This window comes from Sporothrix schenckii (assembly GCF_000961545.1).
Source record: "Sporothrix schenckii 1099-18 chromosome Unknown Cont45, whole genome shotgun sequence".
NCBI lineage: Eukaryota > Fungi > Ascomycota > Sordariomycetes > Ophiostomatales > Ophiostomataceae > Sporothrix > Sporothrix schenckii.
Window position 1 is genome coordinate 530,134 of NW_015971146.1, and position 18,815 is coordinate 548,948.

General features: G+C 53.8%; 4 protein-coding genes across 4 annotated transcripts; 3 read left to right on the forward strand and 1 right to left on the reverse strand.

Annotated features, from left to right (window-relative positions):
* Nucleotides 1–757: 757 nt before the first annotated feature.
* SPSK_00356 (uncharacterized protein) lies at nucleotides 758–1,012 on the forward strand (the record flags this gene model as incomplete). The annotated part of the gene is made up of 1 exon (XM_016727329.1): nucleotides 758–1,012. The coding sequence occupies one exon, from the start codon at nucleotides 758–760 to the stop codon at nucleotides 1,010–1,012; it is 255 nt and encodes an 84-aa protein (XP_016586728.1).
* Nucleotides 1,013–1,269: 257 nt separating this feature from the next.
* On the forward strand, nucleotides 1,270–4,656 carry SPSK_00217 (uncharacterized protein; the record flags this gene model as incomplete). The annotated part of the gene is made up of 1 exon (XM_016727195.1): nucleotides 1,270–4,656. The coding sequence occupies one exon, from the start codon at nucleotides 1,270–1,272 to the stop codon at nucleotides 4,654–4,656; it is 3,387 nt and encodes a 1,128-aa protein (XP_016586729.1).
* Nucleotides 4,657–10,535: 5,879 nt separating this feature from the next.
* Nucleotides 10,536–15,077, reverse strand: SPSK_00198 (uncharacterized protein; the record flags this gene model as incomplete). The annotated part of the gene is made up of 3 exons (XM_016727176.1): nucleotides 10,536–11,931; nucleotides 11,999–14,711; nucleotides 14,759–15,077. The coding sequence occupies 3 exons, from the start codon at nucleotides 15,075–15,077 to the stop codon at nucleotides 10,536–10,538; spliced, it is 4,428 nt and encodes a 1,475-aa protein (XP_016586730.1).
* A 1,604-nt stretch (nucleotides 15,078–16,681) lies between these two features.
* On the forward strand, nucleotides 16,682–18,501 carry SPSK_10294 (uncharacterized protein; the record flags this gene model as incomplete). Its single annotated transcript, XM_016736772.1, has 2 exons — nucleotides 16,682–17,496; nucleotides 17,562–18,501. 2 exons carry the CDS (start codon nucleotides 16,682–16,684, stop codon nucleotides 18,499–18,501), a joined length of 1,755 nt encoding a protein of 584 aa, XP_016586731.1.
* Nucleotides 18,502–18,815: the final 314 nt, after the last annotated feature.

Below are 18,815 nucleotides of genomic sequence, written 5' to 3' on the forward strand. Positions count from 1 at the left end.
CCATCTCTATTTCTATTTCTATTTCTCGGTCGCCCACCTCTTCTCTAGACTTCTTCTTCCACCATCCCTTTCAACTTTCGACCTTGGGACCGTCTCGAACATCAACGCCGGCCAAGGCCTGACCTCCCGCGTCTTTTTCTACTCGTTGTCGTTTTGCCATATCCAGCCCCCCGTCCCGCAGAACTAAGCCTGCTGTACCCGACTTTTTCTGCTTGCCTTGTCGCATTACTTCTTTCTTACGTGCACCCTCTTATACTTTTATTCCCCTTGGCTTCCTCGACTCTCTTGAACGTCCCTCCCTTCCTATCCGTCTTCCCCACGCCAAAACAGCCGCCCAACACCGGGCCAAACAGCACACGGAATCGCAGCGGACAGAACATATCCGCCCGCTCTTGGCTTTTCCAACCAACAGAGCGCCGTCGTCACCATTTTTTGTCAACTTTTGAAGCCACTCGTTGCATTTTCTCCCTTTATTATCTGGCGTGGGTGTGTATGTCCTCCCGAATACCCTTCTCGTTCCCGTCAACGGGTCAGTCTTGGCTTTCTTTATTCTACCTTGCAATGCGCGTTATTCAAGTTACTTGAGGTTGTTATCTTTTCTTGCGTTTTCGTTTTTCTTACTCATTTGTTGTTGTGATTGTGCTTGCAGTGTCTCGAATCATTTTCGACCTTCCCAGGTTTCACGTTTTCCTTGCTGTGATACAAGAGCTTCGGGCCGGTCTCGAACTGCGCGCATTCCGCGTGTGAGAGCAGTGTCATGGCGCCAGCGAACGCTCCGGCTCGCGAGCTGGACGGCGGTTCCGGCGCGGGCGCTGGCTCCGGTGGCAGCGGTGGTAGCAGCGGCAAAGGCGCCGGTGGCAAGGGCAGCAGCACAGTTCCGGGCCGCATCGGCCGGCCGCCGCAATGGACAAGCACGCGCTCGCGGAAGCTGGTGCGGCTGTACATGTACTCAACACTCTCCGTCGACAAGATCCTCAAAGTCTTGGAAGACGACGTGTTTAAGCCAAGGTAAGCAAAATCATATGCAATGCGCAAAGGGTTGATCCTACGGAGCCGAGTATAAGAAACATGACGACGGAACTGCCAACAAAACCGGCAAGATACGGCACGAAGGAAAGCCGCATCAGATACTTGAACGAAATAGGCCCCCTGTCAAAAACCTCGAGCAAACCAAGGCTGGCAGAGCCTCAAAGACAAAACCTAAAACGGCGTTATTCACACTCTATTGCTATCTGCAGGAAGAATTCGGCCCAAAAGACAATTCACAACATGCTGGACCACGATCCGCGCTATTTACGCCCCGAGTCGCGTGAGGACATGAACCAGCGCGTCAAGTTGCTGGCCGGGTCGACCCAGCGCAAGCGCCGGCCGTGGAAGAAGCACGGCGAGGCTCAGCAGCAGCAGCAGCAGCAACAACATCAGCACCTGAACTCGCAATATCAGCAGCCGCCACTTCCACCTCCGATGGGCCACTCATCGGGCTACGAAGACGCAATGCTCCATGGCATCAAGCCCGAGATAGGCCACGGCCCGGGACTTGGCCACCTCCCACAGCACCCACAGCACCACCAGCAGCATCCGCATACGCAGCACCCGTACCAAGCTCAGCATCAGCAGCCGCAGCACCACCACCAGCAGCCCCAGCACCAGATGCCTCCGCAGCCTCATCACTTGCCGCAGCAGTATCCGAGCCAGCCGTCGGCAACATATCTCCCGCCGCCCCCAAACCTCCACCAGCACCATCCACAGCAACCGCAGCAACAGCCGTACCATGATTTTTACCACCAGCAGTACCCACAGCAGCCAGCACCACCGCTGCCGCAGCCGCAGCCGCATCAGCACTACCCCCTCTCCATGCAACAGATGACAACACATCACGTCCCCCCGTTTATGAGCGGTAGCTGGGGCCATGTGTACGATAACCAGAGTCAGGCTGCAGATCCCGCCTCCCGTCTCACCATGAGCAACTCGTTTGACCTGGCACAGCACCAAACAAGCATGGCACCGCTCCATGCACAGCAGCAACATGCGGCTCATGCACAACAGCACCTTCACCAACACCCACAACACGCGCAGCAGCACCAGCAATATCAGCACCCCCACGCAGCGCACGGCCATCCCCATCAACCCTATCACCCGAACGAGCACAGCAGCATCGATGGACACGGTAACCTCGGCACACTGGGAGGCGGTATCACGAGCAGCCATTTGCCCCTACTCAGTGACCACCAGCGGCAGCGGCGCATGAGCTCCGCGGCGTACTCAACAGACTCGGACGCGTCCTCGGACGTCAGCACGGAGACGATCCAAGATCTCAAAAACCGCCTATCGGGTTGTTCGACTCATTACGCAAACCAAATCGCCAACTTGCTGCGCAGATTCACGATTAGCAACGGATCCGACGACCCGTCGTCTCCTTCGCCGTCCGTTGTTCTCTCGGGCCCTCGTAGCGGCAGCAACGACAACAGCGCGGACTCGCACCGGATTCGGAAACCCTGGCGCCAGCGGACACAAAAAATTCGTAGCAACAGCGTCAGCAGCACTAGCAGCAACGGCAGTTTTGGCGTCTTCGACAGCGACGTGGACGTGTATGGCGAGCCAGGCGACGATGACGACACTACACAGCGCGGCCAGAGCAGCCACGGTGGTAGCAACCATTCCAGTGTGGCCGGTGCAAGCCCGGATGGGCACGTCGATGAGCATGTGCGCGGTAGTGCTATGCGGCGGGCAGGTGGCTCTGGAGCCGGTTTGAAAACCACGACAGCTACGACAGCTACGACAGCACACGCGACGACGATTCTGGGCGCCAGCGGTGACAACGCCGGAAGCCCGCGTCTTGTGCTCCCAGGTGACTTTTTCAACGCGTACCAGTACCGCGACGACGCTAACTGTCCCTTCCACAACAAGGAGCAACTTCTGCGTGACGAGCAAGAAAGGCGGCAACGGCAGGCCGAGGAGGACCAGAACGACCGGAGACGGGGCCGGAGCGGTGCCAGAGGAGCCAACGCCAAGGTCCCGCGCGAAAAGCGCTGCTGGTGTGCGATTGCAGATGCAGTCGGCTCTGTGGCACTCGAAGACGGCTCGTTCTGGGTCCTCAGTGACGGCCGGCTCACGCCCGAGGCCGAAGCGATGGTTCGCGAGCCTACGCAGCAGCGCCATCAACTGGCACGCCGCGATCGGTTCGGCCACTCCATGCTGCACTTGTTTGCATCGCGGGACGGTCTGCAGATGCAGCTGCTGGCCATGGTCCTGAACTGTGACGATGCAACGCTCCTGGCGGCCAACACAGCCGGACAGACGTTTTTGCATGTCTTGGCTCCCAGCTGGTTTGTGGGGCTTCATGAGCCGTACGCACCCTTGGTCCAGCTTCTCGCCCATTTGCGGAGCCGTACGCGTCAGCCGCCAGCTGGCGGCAATGTTGGGTCCGACGCGGCAGATGACGTGAACGGCCCAGGGCCCAGCAACGCCATGGCACACCTGATCTACGCGACTGATGTCTACGGCCGCAGTTTCTTCCACCGCTTCGGCACCTTTGTCAGTGACCCGCATATTATAACGAGCACGATCATCCAGCATTACGACCGCGCGGCGCTCTTACGGCGCGACGGCTTTGCCCATGTACCGCTGGCTATAATGGGGGCCAGCGGCAGTGGCGGCGCTGACGACTACGGCGCATGGCCCTCGCCGACGGCCACACATGCACTGGTTGGCGGCAACGTCCCAACCGTGTTCTCTAGCGAAGATGCTTTTATCCGCCACCACGAGTCGTTGCTGCGTACTGTCACGGCATCGGACAACCAACCGAGTGTAGAGGACCCTGAAGGTCGCAATGGCCTGCACTGCATGGCCGAGGCGATTGTGGACAAGCGCATTATGGACGAACACCGCAGCGCACTGAGCGCGGGCCGGAAGGTGCCTAAAAAGAAGACACTCGATAAGAAGGATCCCAGCGCTGCGACGAGCAACAGCAGCAGCTTTATGAATGGCCTGCTCCTCAGCGGCGAAGGCGGAAGTGTCGGCGACGGTCTTGGTGGTGGGCCGACGTATAGCAGCACCAGCCCCTACGTCAGCAACCCGGCTCTTGGTGGAGCGACGTCCACACAGAGCCTGCTGCATACGTCAGTGGACGGTGCACAGATGGCAACGCGCCTTCGCCTCGTGCAAGGCCTACTGTCGCCACCCATCGTCGTCGACGTGAACCACTACGACCGCCGCGGGCAGACCGTGCTGACTGCCTTTGTTGTGCATATTGCGGACGACCAAGAGGATAAGGCCAAGAGCCTTGTCGCGATCCTCGAGACGCTACTGTCGGCAGGTGCCCGTATCGAAGGTCGCAACCGCCGCGGCGAAACCGCGCTTCTCGTCGCCGCGCGCCTTGGCCGCAAAATCGCGCTGACTACGCTTCTCGACCACGGTGCGAATGTGCATGCCCGCGATGCCGCCGGCCGCGGTGTACTCGACATTCTTGATATGCAGTGCCGCCGACAGGGACGCAACAATGTCGCCCTCTACGGTCGCCTCGAGGCGTGCCGCGTCCTGCTGACGAGCATCAAGCAGCTGCCCCTCGGCGTCAAGCAACGCCCTACTCTGATGGACGAGTGGACCATTGTGCACCGGCGTGGACCGGAGCCGCGGGATATTTCCATGGCCATGTAGCAAATGAAAATACGGACACACGGCAAGGCAGATATGCGACGCTATGGGCCCGGCAGCTGCCACAACCAACGCTGCTGGCCAAGGAGGACATGGACTCGTCCAACGAGCTTTTGCCATCCAAAGTACATCTAGACAACAAAATTTCTGATCGGAGTTAAGTCAGATGCGGGAGGAGATATCTACAAATGTCGAACTTCACAACATTGAAAGACATAGCTCACTGCCAGTTCCGCAAATAGTTTTTGATATACAAATACCAAAAGATGCTATTAGTCATACAAAGCAATGATCAAAAATCTACCAAAGTCGGCGATGATGAATCGAATGTGGTGTAAAAGTGTGTAAGTCGATGTGGTGTCGGGCCACGATGCTGCAGTCAATTGCGGTCGATAACATTGCCTAGCACGGCGTCTTTTACTGTGTGGTCTGACTGTCGGCCCAGTGCAACCCGACGACCAGCTAGGTCGATCGATATTATTGTCGTTCTTTTTCTTAATATTTTACTTCACGTTTAGTGCGCCATTCAGGTTACCCGCCATCGCTAACAGAAACCAACAGCACTGGGTTGGCCCGTCTTGGCGCGGTGGGCACAAAAAATGGGAAATAGAAAAACACAAAAAGTCGCCCGTCGCCGTTGGCGTCCAGCCCTACAGGGCCTGTTAGGTGCAAACCGATAAAGCCACTGGGATTCCGCATTTGTTGCCTGTGCACAGATCATGCGCGACGTCGTCAGTCGTGCGCAAAGCGACTATATTTGCCTGGTCGAGGAGCCGGGCGAGGAGGTTTTGCGCGAGAGGATGAGAAGCGCTCGTATTTTCTCGTATTTTCTCGTATAGGCATTTGTTAGTGATAAATTACCCAAGTTTTGTGGGAGTAGGCTCTGAGCAGTCTCAACAACACAAAATAGCAACCACAGAATGACTTGGCCATGCAGCAAAACGCAAGAGCACAAACGATGCAGTAAAAATCCTGTACCGAGCGACTTTTTCCACTTTGTGAAGGCCGTGCCACCCTGTGCGTCTTTTTTCCCACCCGTTGTTCAGGACAGTGGAGGGCGGCGAGGGCGGGCGCTGTTTTACTAGGCACAAAAGGTGGTCAGGGTCCTTGTCCAACTGCGATTTCGAACGTCGTAGGAGGGCCAGACCAGTCCATCAATCCTGTATTTCTCGGTAAAACTTTCCAAAAAGACGGAAAATCTTTCGGCGCATGTCTCACACCATTTCGAAGTCCAACCCCTCTCTTTCTCCAAGCAGTTTGTCCTTTTTCCTCTTCATTGTCTGGTGCTTTCTGCAAGCGAGATATCTGCAAGTCTGGGAGCTAGACCAAATGGAGGACCTTCACCCATGCACCCAATTCGATGAAGAGGGAAGCACCATTTGGTTCCGAGGCCATGGCCAGGAATTGCAACGTCGTTCCGTAGCTTCCGTCCTGCAGCTGTCATTGGCTGTTTTTTCAACCAAACAAATGTGAATAGCAAAAAAGGTGCGCTCTACAGATGATGCCTAGAAGGGTCTACTTTGGCTGGCTAGTATCTCACTCGCAGGCGAAATCAAACAGTCCCATCATAATCTTCTTACGTCATATTTTGTGTTTTGTACGTTGTCACTGTTTCCTCCGCTCCCAGAATTGTTCCCATACGCAGTGATTACGAAAGAACGAAGAAATGGGGCCAGCTTTGGCTGTCAGATTCTTAAAAAGGGGGAAACGACAGGGCAGTCTGCCTCGGCGATCAACTAAGGGGCTTCGGTTCCTTTGCGATTTTCGTCCTGTCACGAGCTCTGCCAAGAAAAGGGCCACCACCCCTGCCTCCTTATCCTTATCACTTGTCTTTAGCTGTTGAAACCAAAGAACTTTCTGGGGGTTAATAGACGCGAACCGGTGAGGCGTTTATTGTGAGAGCCAAAGAAACAATGAGGGGTTCGTTTGTAAATTAAAAAAAAAAAAAAAAAAAAAAAAAAAAAGGAAAGTAAAGGGCAATTTAGCGGACTCAACAGGACACTACGTTTTACCCTTTCAGGGAATACAGGCACACAACAGTGCCCATTCCAAATGTACTTCTAAATTCTTTTGCCTGATCTACCCTATTTCTTTCGCTTTCTTTCCGCTCCAACGTAAAGGCAGGATCATATGAGCGACAAGAGCCAATCTCAATGCACACAATACGAGGAAACAGATTTAAAAGAGACGCAATAGTAAATTATCTGGAATGTGGATGGTGGATAAGGTCAGTGGCCTCCGGTATGACACATCCATTCCATTTCCCCCTCTATTGGCACTCATCAGGATTCTCTTTTTCGTAATCTGTACAGGTATGACCTTTCACACACCCCTCGCATTGCTTTGCCACAATGACACGACGGTTCCTGCAGAGGAATTTCCGCCGTCAGCGACGAGCAAAGTAGAGTTCTGACAGCGGCGCGCCTACAGACTTGCCGTCGGGCGGCTAAACCATCAATTGCCTCCGGTCTCCCGGACCGACCACCACAACATTGGTACCAAAGCGGCCTTTTTACGGCAGTTGAAAGCATACCAAGATCCCTGGACAATGCTGCGCCGAGACTTTCGTAGGATAGTGAGTAGCAAAAGGCAGCAGAGGGTAGTATTGAGAGAATAAGCCGTCATTTATGGGTCATCATGGTGCCATGCGGCTGCGTTACAAAAATGAGTGTGGGTCACAGAGGAGCTTGCGATTACAGTAGATGCAACACGAGATGGCTTCAGCAGGAAAGGATTCGAGATTCAAAGGATGAAAATGGTGTGTAAGTGGGCCAGTTGTATTGATTTCTTAAACAAAAATGATTTGTTTGAAGGCTTCATAAGTATGATGTACTGGTAGACAGGTGCAGCAACCCAATCGTACAATGCAAAATCCACCTCGAAAGAAGCAATATTTCTGGACGGTACACAGTGAAACAAAGAACGAGACATGCAATAGACCAGAAAGGACCGGAAAAGGTAAAATATAAAAAAATGGACGAGCAAGGACTCATAAAATCACCAACTCTGAGCATTGGCATCGATGTCCCTCGGTGTTGTATGGCGTCGGTCAAGGCCGGCGAGGCAGGCTCTAAGCTTAGCGTACATTTGGTCAGCTGCTTCGTCACGCGTGCGAGCTGGACAAAAGCCGATAGGTGCAGGCTCGGTCTCCAAGAACCGACGAAGACAATAACCGTGGTCCAGGGGCACTGGCACCGACGGAAAGAAGCAGCCGAGCGTCTCTGGAGCGCAGTCCAGTGGGAGATGCTGGGCATTTGAAAACAGCCCAGGGAGATTCACGGGTGCCGAGAAGGAATGGAGTCGCGTGAGCTTGGGGGTTGCAGGAATTGTAGGGATGATCTCTTGTAAGTCAGCGGGGATTTGGAGTGCATTGGCCTCTGGAATTGTCGCGATTGTAGGGAGAGCAGAGGGGGCCGGATGAAGTGCGCTTTTAGAAGACAGGAAGTGTAAGTAGGACGTTGCACGCCAATTCTTCGTCTAGCTAGTTGAAAGATACCAATGACGGTGACGAGAGACTGGACAACAGGGCACAACATATGTTTGCCGGCCAAGAAAATATCGACATTCATCTTGTGTAACAACATAAAGGAGACTGTCATACTTAATTAGTGAGATGCCCTGGGATTGTTGTGTTATAGACATCTTTATTGTAGCCGGGAAGATGCAACACAAACGGTCGTATCTAGAAGAAAAGCCACGCGATGAATATGACAATGTGGTATCTTCAGTGACTTGAGATGACGTGAGGAGACATATGGCAACTTGTTGGTCGTGACTTGTGAGTGGCTAGTGACCGATGCAAGGTCATAGGCTCAGCAGACTTGTAATGTTTTGCGACTAGTCGTTGGGTGACGAAGTGCAAATAGTAAAATCCCTGCAACAATGTGACTGTGCGATATTGAGAATATGAAACCGACGATTATGATGAAAGGCGAGATGAAACGAAAGAAAAGCGAGGAGTGTTGCTAATAAAAAAAATAAGTTCTCGGGAAGCTATGCACTTTATGTCCTAGGATTGGCTCCTTTTTATAATGAATGGGAGATACGATCATATCATAGAAAAAGGGGGCCATAATGGGTCAGCTCATTCTAGTCTGTCTTTTGCTTTATTCTTGTCCACTCGGTTGCCTATTGGTAAAGTTGAAAGATGTGACATGGAGTTCACGAGTTCACACCGACCATGAGTATTGGATAGTTCCTTTTCTGTCATGACCTACTTGACTGAGGCACGATCCATTAAGCAATGAGAATCTCCGTAATCGGCGATTTTTGTGAGGAAAATATGTCAGGGTGAACACAAATAACCCCAAATCAAGGAACTAGCACCTCTTGACGAGGAATCTCAGGATCTCCTGGAATGAGTAGAAGTGAAACTCGGCAAGGAGACACTGCCTGATTCCGTATCCTTATGAACAGATGCAAAAACCGGATTTGAAGGTTTACAGGGCGTCGGCTGACCGGCAGGAGTGAGAAATCCATACCAAGCAATAATAGTCTTGCTACATTTCCAAGCTGCCGGGGCAATGTCGTGATGAGGCTCATTTTGATTATCAGATTAGGTGCGGCTTTGCGGGGAGATATTCGTTCCGAGAACATATCCCCCACGCAGGGCCAGTCACAATCTCTGTGTCCCGGACCATAAATGACGTATAAAATAGGCTCATAGGATGTGCAGCCTAGAGGTAGACTCAGGAAGGGACACAAGAAAGAGCCTAGTTTGACCGAGGGGCGAAAACACATGGCCTGGCAGGATATGGATTGGGAGAATGCTTCCTGGGCCGGTGCGAGTTCTCCGTTACCCTGCGTTTTCCGCACGTCGCATGAATCAAGACCAAATAATCGGTCTTATTATTCCATGGAGTAAAACAGGTTTATTATTGGCCCTTTGAGTTGGTTTTGCTGTGCTTTTCTGATTATTGTTCACTGTTGGGTCATTGGTCATTGGTCGTTGGTCGTTGCTTTTAGAGGGTGTTAATCAACATATGACGTCACAGGGACGTGCCGGGCAACCTTACGCGGGCCGTTTTCCGAGCGGCACCCGCCATATTGGCGGCCGCCCAATTTGCTTACAGGGTCTTTTTCAGGGTCCCCCGAATACGAAGCCAATCGTACGCGCCGCAGTTGTTGACTGTCTTTGTTTGATTCGAATCAACGTTCTCGGATTTTGTGGTCTTCGTTCCAGCAAGTTTCTCGTCTCTTTGTCGTATCCCATTTCAAATGGACTATTTACTTCTCCTTTTATGTCCGATTTTGTAGTCGGGGTGGAAAGTAGAACTTTGGAGTTTTTTGAATCCGTTTCATAGTCTTAAAACGTAATGGGCCATCTCAGGTCTCGCCATGTTTGAATCATTCAACCTCAACTTTCGTATTTGCCGACGTCATTTTCTCATTTCCCATTTTCTTGTTTTCTTGTTTTCTTGTTTTTGTACCATTCCCACCTTCAGGCGTATCTCTCCGCCATCGGAGAAAGACCAAGTCACCTGCCAGTGGACCACATTCGCCACAGTCGATTTCATGGTCACACTCAACCCCGTGGGGGCATGTCGTTGTCTTGATTTCAGGGCGCGGATAAAGGACGTTACCTATTTTCCTTGATTCGATTATTGATTCTGCCTCTTATCTCACTGGATGTATCCAACGTTATCCTTTGTCATTTTTGGGAAAATATTTGATCCCATCACATTAATTCGTGTCTTTGTGTGCTTTCCTACCTATGCGCTCGCAGCACAGCGGAGCGGGTTCGTCCTGTATCTTACTCTAGGTTTCTGCCTGGCTTTTCAGATGTAAAAGAGGCGACCCTTCTTCGTTCTGACAAGTTTATACCGCGTGTAAGATTCTTGTCTAGGTTGCCGTCGTTGCATCATTCAATGTGCTCCATCCTCCTACTCCTCCTCGTGAGACACATAACCCAGCAGCTTCGTACTTGTAAAGCGTCCGCCAAAGACGGGCTGCAGGTGATCAAACAGTGCCAATATGTCTTCCTCGCGCACACCGGTGATGGTGTCGGGATCATAGGGCAGCATGCGGGACAGCACATCTTTGGCTTCAAAGGCCAGCTTCCGAGCCGCGTTCCGAAGCTTGTCTGTCTGTTCGTTCTCGCCATCGGCTTGGATGCGCTCGGTCATGATCAGCGACAGATGGTACTTGGTGCGCGCCACGGCGGCGTCGGGCCAAAAGTTCTTGCCACCACGGCTGGCCGCCTTGCTCAGTGCTGACTGCATCAGAATCTCGGCATCCTCGAGGCGGCCGAGGTAGTGGCACAGGGCGGCGACCGCGTATTGACTTTGGAGCGTAAAGTAGCTGGCGCGACCCTGGAAGCCGAGACGCGCCTTGAGAATGTCCTGGTGCATGTCGAGCGCCTGCTGCAGATTACCTGACTGCAGCATGATGCATGCGAGATCGAAACGGTACCGCAGCGCCATGGCCATGTCGCTGACACTCTCGATAATGCGCACAGCTTTATTACTCAGCGCCAGCGCCTCGTCAAACTGCCGCCGATACATCTTGCAATAGGCCAGGTGGTGGTGCAGCTTGGCAATGGCAAAGGCGGTCCCGCCGTCTTCGGCCTTGCCAATTTCTGTGTAGATGGCCAAGCACTCTTCGTAGATGGGCTCGGCCTTCCGGAAGTCGTTGAACTGAAGCAACGTGTTGGCATAATCGGCTCGCGCGTTGTTCAGCACGAGCTTGTCCTCATTGGTGACGCTCTCCGGCGGCCGTTGTGTTAGCATACTCTGACGGTATTCGAGAATTTTGGCGGACCGTTCCTTGATCTCTTTCCGGTGGCTGATGCCAAAGTACTGGAGGAGCAGGTTGATGGTGATGTTAATCTCGGAGCGAAGGTTTTCGTTGCTTTGTGGAAGCTGGTCCAAGACTCGCTCGGCCGAGCGAAGCAGTCTCAGTGCGTCCCCATGGATGTACCGCTGCCATAGCAGGACACCGCCATCTTTGAACAGCTCTGCCAGTCCTAGGAACGGCTTCACATTGACAATTGACAGCGGATCGGCATAGGCCCTCTGCAAACTAAGCACATGCGGAAGGTACTCCTTGAACGCGTTCCATTTGGCCTGCTCCGGCGTGTCAAGCGACGGCCGAGGAAGACGGTTCCGGATCAGCTCGTAGGCAATGCCGAAGATAATGTCTCGCTCGTCTCGATTTGCATTCATGTCCTGCAACAGCTTCGACTGTAGCAGACGGTGAACGGTGTAGATCTCGCGGCCGCCCTGTTCTCTCTCGGAAACAATGCTCTGACTTTTAAGCTTGCTGATGATAACACGAAGACTGTGGAATAAGGTTGTTAGAGACGGCTTTTTTGCACGATATATGGGAGGCCAAGTCATGTACGTACCGGCTCTTTTTGAGGTAGGTCGGTCCCGGCTGGTCTGGGTTGTTCCACTCTAATACTTCGCGCTGGATGCCGTTGCTGTCAAGGAAGGCCATAATCTTGAGCAGTTTCATCTCGTCAGAACTCAGATCCCGGAGCGCAACATAGAGTACACTTTCTCGGCCAGCGGTGCTAGGCTCCTGGCGTTCTCCTTGAGTGGTGTTGGCGCTCATCCACGCGTTTGGCCGCCACTCGTTCCAATACTCCCAAAACTCCGAGAGTGTACACCCAGACTTCTTGATGTACCCTGAGACGTAGACAATCAGAAGCGGCAGCCCAATTAACCCTGCAATCTCGCCCGCCACTTTATATTCAGGATCGCGCAGCGACATTTCTTCGGGGCGCAACTCTTCTGGGAGCCCAAAGATGAGAAGTTTCCGGCCTTCCTCGACGTTCAGCTCCTCAAGCATGACGCGGTAGTAGTTAACAGGCCGCGATGGTGCCGTTAGGCTCTCGTGCCGTGTCGTGATTAGGATGGACCCTTGGGTGGCTGATGTCTTGTTGGGCATGTATGCGTCAATGTCTTCCCAGCGGTCCACGTTGTCGAGAACCATGAGCCACCGCCTGTCCTTGATCTGCTCGATAAACTCGCGGCCAAGCCGGACCAGCGTATCTTGATCGGTGCCGTCTGGGGCCAGCTGCAGTTGCTGGGCGATTTGCGAGAAGGTGTCGCTTGACCCGACGGGTGTCTCCGCCTGCACCCAAAAGATGTAGTGATAGCTCTGCTCAAAGCGCCAGCTGTACTCGACGGCGAGAGCTGTCTTTCCCATGCCGCCTTCGCCGCTCACGACACATACTCTGCCAGGCTCGGACAATATCTTGTACAAATTGGCCAGCTCCTTATCACGGCCCATGAAATCCGAATTGCGCGGCGACGAGAAGGTGCGCAGCAAAGGCATCTTTTCTGTGGACGATGCCAAAGACGGTGGCTTCGCAGCTAACTGCAAGGCCTGTCGTGTCTTTTGACTTGTGGTCGTCGATGTCGTCATCCGCCTCGCTGGGGTGTCGCGCTCAAAGGTTTCACCGGTGCGGCCGACCGAAGTCTGTTGCGCTGCTCCAGAGGTGTTTCCCGTCTGGAACATGCGATCGATAAGCATCTGCCGTGTCTCTCCATGACCACCACCGAAGCGCGAGTCTGAGTCTTTGGAGCCGTCGTAGTCCGACATGTCGTCCAACAGGTCCAGCCGGCTGCTACTATCCATGAACAGATCAGGCGGCTGTTTACCTCGCTCCAGATTCAGCTTGAACTGCTCGGTGACAAAGGTGTTGAGAACAAACTCCTTTCGGCCGCGTTCAGACATGGCATCGTCGCTTTGCGAAAAGATGTCGTCAGAATCGTCCTCCTCCGAAACGTCCTCGTTGGCAACGGCAAGGAGCGCAAAGTACTCGAGGTGCCGTCCGATGTGGTCCTTGCAGGCAGAAGCCTCTACTTTGTCGCCGCACAGAGGACATATCTGCGTGCCCACATGTTGACCTGAGAGCGTCTGTCGCAGCATGGCCTTCATCATGGCCACCTCTTTGTCGTCTTTGAGCTCCCCGCAGTGTGTCTGCACAAGATGTTCGGACGCCTCGCTCTTGGTGTCAAACTCTTTCATACAAGCAGGGCACGGCCACGTCTTTTTGATGCGGTGCGATTCCAGCTCGTGGCGGTACCACTCGTCACGCTGTGCGTAGGTCTCTTGGGCACTAAAGCACTTGTCGAAAGTGCATAAATATGGTTCCAGATCTTCGAGGAGGTGCTCGTTCCAGTCTTCCTCGGTCTTGATCTTGCCACCGGCTTCCAGATCGTAGCCGCAAAAGTTGCAGGTGAACATTTGCGTCTTTCCTTTGGGTAACTCGGTAAGCTGCAATGGCGGTCTCGGAAACAGTGCTGCTTTCGTAGGTGGTTGCCCCAACATGCCGCTGCCCGACATCTGGAGTTTTTTGGAGTTGAAAGTCGCCATGGTCGCCATGGTCGTCGCAGATTCGGCTCGAGTCAGCTTTGGTGCCACGGTGTGGTCCACATCGAATATGGATGCCGTTTCAGAGGGTGCCGCACTGCTCGCGGCAATCGACATGAGAGGTAAGAACATGGGCACTTTTGGTACTGTCTGTCGTCTCCCCGGCTTCAACGTCGGCTTCTGGAAGTTGAAAGCATCCTGTGCTACATCGTGATGGTGGGGCTTTTTGCTTCCCTTTTTGGTGATGTGGACCTTGCCATCTTGTTGGATCTGTTCCTGAACAACCGCCTGAGAGACCCGCCGCTTCCAGTTGGCACGGCCAAGGCGAGTTTTGAGAATATTTGATGCCGTGGGAAACTCAAGCTTTGCGCGCTCAATGTCGAGTTGGTCGCTCACGTCGCTAGTGTTGCTGATGCTTGATGAGTATGTGTCGATGTCCTGCGGGTACGGGCGGTCGAGGCTAGGACCGAGCATGATCAAATTCTCTACACGCTCGCCAATGAAGTCGAAAACATCAGAGAGCGCCTCGAGTAGATCAGCGGTCTGCGCGTCGTCCAGCGATGCACCGTCGACTGTGCCCGGAATCAGCTCATCTCGGCTGGCAGTTCCATCTTCATTGTCTGGAATAACTGTGACGGGTGGTAGAGAGCGGTCAGCTTGGTCATCCGTGGCACGACTGGACCATTGTTGAAGTTTCTCATCTTCGAGCAGTTGCAGAGCTGTGCCGTAGTCAGTCGCTGGTAGTTGACTAATAGAGTAGTAGTTGTCAAGGGTACAGGCATACCTTCATCGAGCGATACCTGCAGCTCTTGGAGCGCCTCGACCACCGTGTCGTGGAGATCTTTTGACTTCCGCAGCTTGTAATCCAGAGTGTGGTCCTCGGCCCCTGTCTCGTGGCCCCAGATTGTGAGGCGTGCAAATGCATCATCGAGAGCCTGATGCTGTGTTTCTGTTTGGGGAAGAAGTTGTGCAAAGGGAATGAAATTTGAGCACAGCTTGTTGAATGTTTGCGAAGCGTTCTCGTAGCGAGCAGCAACGACTGCCTTCATGACACCCGGCTTCCTCTTGCCGAGCACATCGTACATGTGTGTTTGCTTATCCATGGCACGTTGGTTTAAGAAGAGAAAGAAAAACTTCAATGACGCAAATGCGCTTTCGTAAGAATGGCCTATGTTGTGACGTCCTCTGTGGCTATCGATGAACCGGGCGATGACATGCAAGTCAGAGTTACTGTTTAACCTCGGGACCCACGATGTTGATATGATACGCGAGAGGCAGGGTAGATGAAGGTAGATCCTGCCTTGAATGTTAGATTTGTTGTATGCACCACGCTAGCCGTGGCGCATCAACAGCTTTTGCTACTTTCGAATCAGTCGAGAAATGCTTCGCCGTTTTGATTTCAAATGGCAGTGCGTACTTCAATCAGCAGTCCCCTTATCTTTACCCTCACGCGACGTTGCCCGAAGACAACCGTCATGTTCTGTGATCGACTTCGCAGTGCGGCTCTGCGTTGGCTCTCGGATGAGCTGATAGTGGCAGAGTCGGGGTAATAATCGCTGCTCGGGTCGAAACAAGCGGGCACACAATTTGGCAATGAGGATGTGTTGGTATGCCTTGGACGAAAGGAGGACTTAGGGAGACCTATTGCGAATTCAGCCTCATCGCATGCCGGCGTGACCACCTGTAGCTTGGCGTGGGGATGCAATCAGGCCACGGCGGACCAGCCAACCGATTCGCTTCTTTGTTCGGGCGGTGGTGGGAGCGGGCGCTGTTCCGATCTGTAAGTGTTGCTAGCTGCATGTTAGTGGAAGCGAATGCACCACAACTAGACGGCCATTTGCGGTCTAAGTTTTGCACTGCCCTCTTTGCTGGCCATACGAGCGGGGCATGCATATTGTCCGAAGTTGTCGTCATATGGATTTCTCTCCAGAAAACAGCAATGCGTCCTCCATACTTCGGTCAGGACGGACAAAGAACACGGTGTGTCCTATATCGGCGTGCTCGCACGGAAGCTTGAAGTCCCAAAAGACTGTAGTTGACAAGGAGCTATGATCTGACGTGTTGTCAAACACTCGGTCCAGATAAGGTCATGGGTTAGGATTGCCCAAGTGGCTTTGCTGCCTGCCACTAGGACCCTCGGTCAAGGTTCCCGATGTCGTTCCCAGTTTCTCTCCAAGAGGGTGGATGGGGCGGGGAATGAAACACCTTCTCTTCCAACCTTCGGTGCCTTCTAGCGTGCTCGTTCTGACATGGCGCCCGGACGGCACAGCAGATCGCTCTTCACTTGGTCGCGGTTTGGTTGCTCCTCGTTGGTCAGCCTGGCCTGGCGATTTGATGTGTCGTTTTGTTTTCACAATGTTTGGTGTCATATTGGGCTGTAATTATAAGCATTCGGTTGGTGTGAAAGAAAGTAAGGCTTAGCCAAAACCCAGGTGCGGCCACCACACCAACTTTCAGATGCCAACCAAACAGCGTCCCAGCGTCCATAACCTCCCCCCTTTCATGGTTTGGCTTGGAAACGGTTCATAACGTTGATCTCACGTTTGCATCTTTTGTCTCGGCTTCCTCTAGAAACATTCAAACTCCGTGAGCCTCATGTTTGCCGATTCATTCTCATTTTCATACTTTGGACTGCCGTTGCCAAAGTCAAACGAGATTCAACACAACATACCCCGACTTCGGTGAACACCAAAGCACACTGCCCCTGATGTCGGGCATGGAAGTGATCGGCCTAGCTCTCGCCCTATGGCCCGTGGTCGGGTTGCTCAACGAGCTTTACTCGTCGGTCAAAGATGGGTCTGCCAGCCGGTGGGCCATGACCATCAAAGTTCAGGAGCGCATCTTTAAGGAGTGTGTGCTCAAACTGTTGCAGGGCGACGAGGACCTGTCAGAAAAGGACCGCATTGGCCTGATCACCGGCGACAAGAGCTTTACGAGCCTGTGGCAGGACGCCGAGTTCAGTGCGCGACTTGAAAGCCGTCTGGACAAGGAGCTGTGCATGCTCATCAAGCACGAGGTCTTGGAAATCTCCAAGCTGGTCTCGAATTTGCAGCGGTACCTTGGCGAGATCAAGACGGAGCCAGCGGCCAAGCGGGTACTGCCGTCGTTCCGGGACGTGAAGAGGGTCCTGCGCAAGGACGAGATCAAGAAGAATTTGGACTACCTGGCGTTCCACAACTCGGCGCTGCGCAAGCTGCTCAAGACCTGCTCGAGCACGGCGTACGCGGATGCCAAACCGGCGGCGAACACGGTGCAGCGGCAGAGCACATTGCAGGAAGAGCGGCAAAAACGGATCGACGCACAGTTCTTCAACGGCTTCCACGAAGTGCTCGGCAAGAGCTTCCGGTGCAACTGTCCAGCGGGCCACGAGGCGAACCTGTCGGTGACGGACACGATGGTCATGTTCCAGTCGTCCGACCTGTCGCGTGTCATGTCGAATCTGCGCCTTCGCGGGCGATCGGCCACAATGGAGAGCGATATGACAGCCTATGAGGACGCAGATGACGGCGAAGACATGATGAGGTGAGTGTCGCTGACATGCCCTGTTTTGTGACCGATTGTTGTTTTTGTCCATCACTAACAAACAGTGAATGGATCCGGTCGACGTGGTCCCGCGCGCGGCAGGGAAGCCTGTCGATGCGGCCAGGCGACAACCCGGCACTGCTCGTCAAGTACAGCGAGAGCCGCGGGGTGCAAAACTTTACGCCCATCCCGGACCTCTGTCAGTGGATCCACACGGTGCGCATGTCGCCGCCCAACTCGCCCAAGATGAGGACGGAAGAGTTGCAGGGCGTGCTCGGTGCCCATGATGGTAAACGGTACACAGTGCGTGCACCGCGGCAGCACACGGCGCTCACCATTGTGTCGATGGAGGAGTGGCTCGCGACGTGCGGCACGGCGAGCAAGCGGCGGCGCGTGCGGGCAGAGCTGGCGATGAACCTGGCGGCCACGATCCTGCAGTTCTACCCGACGGCGTGGATCGAGAAGACGTGGACGTGGCAAAACTTTTCGGTGGCGCGGCATGAGTTGTCCCACGACCTGATGATCACGCAGCGGTTCTGGTCGCTGGACATGCCGCGGCGGCAGAGCCTCAAAAAGACGCCAGCCGCGGCGCCGTCCAAGTTCTGGAGCACCTTCCAAGACCTGGACCCGATGCTCGTGCGGCTGGGGTTTGGGCTGATCGAGCTGGCGCTGGGCAAGCGGCTGGCAGACATCCGAATGGACAAGGACACGTTGGCTGACGGTGGTGGAAGCGGTGGAGACAGCGGTAGCAGCGACGCAGATCTGGCCGACTACTACACGGCGGTGGATGTTCTCAACAGCAACGAGATCGAGGACGAGATCGGCGTGACGTACCAGCGCGTGGTCGAGGCGTGCCTGCGATGCCGCGTGATCAGCGACGTGGGCATCAAGCTGCTCAAGTCGAATTCGAGCAAATTCGAATCGGACTTGGAGCGGTTTGTGGTCGAGCCACTGCGACGGCACCACTCGTCGATCTGGGGCACAGCACAGGTGACGACGTATTAGTGGCAGTAGTGGCTGACGGCACCAGGATGGGACTCACGATGTATGATGGCGTTATTGGGTTGTGCCTGTAAGGCGTTTCACATTTGTGTACATCTGGGCAAGCGATGTTTTTTGTTTTGCTCTTTTGAGGCTCCGTCCATTTGGTCACGAGATTATGATTTTCCTTCCAGATTAGGCAATGACAATGTAGAATATCTTTAACTTGGAAGGAGCGTGGTGGGAAGGACGTGGCGTGTCTTTTTGGGAAAGAGCATCTGGCGATGTCTGCGTAAGGTAGTTTCTTTCTTGCGTTTATTTTCGAAGTTCTATAATAC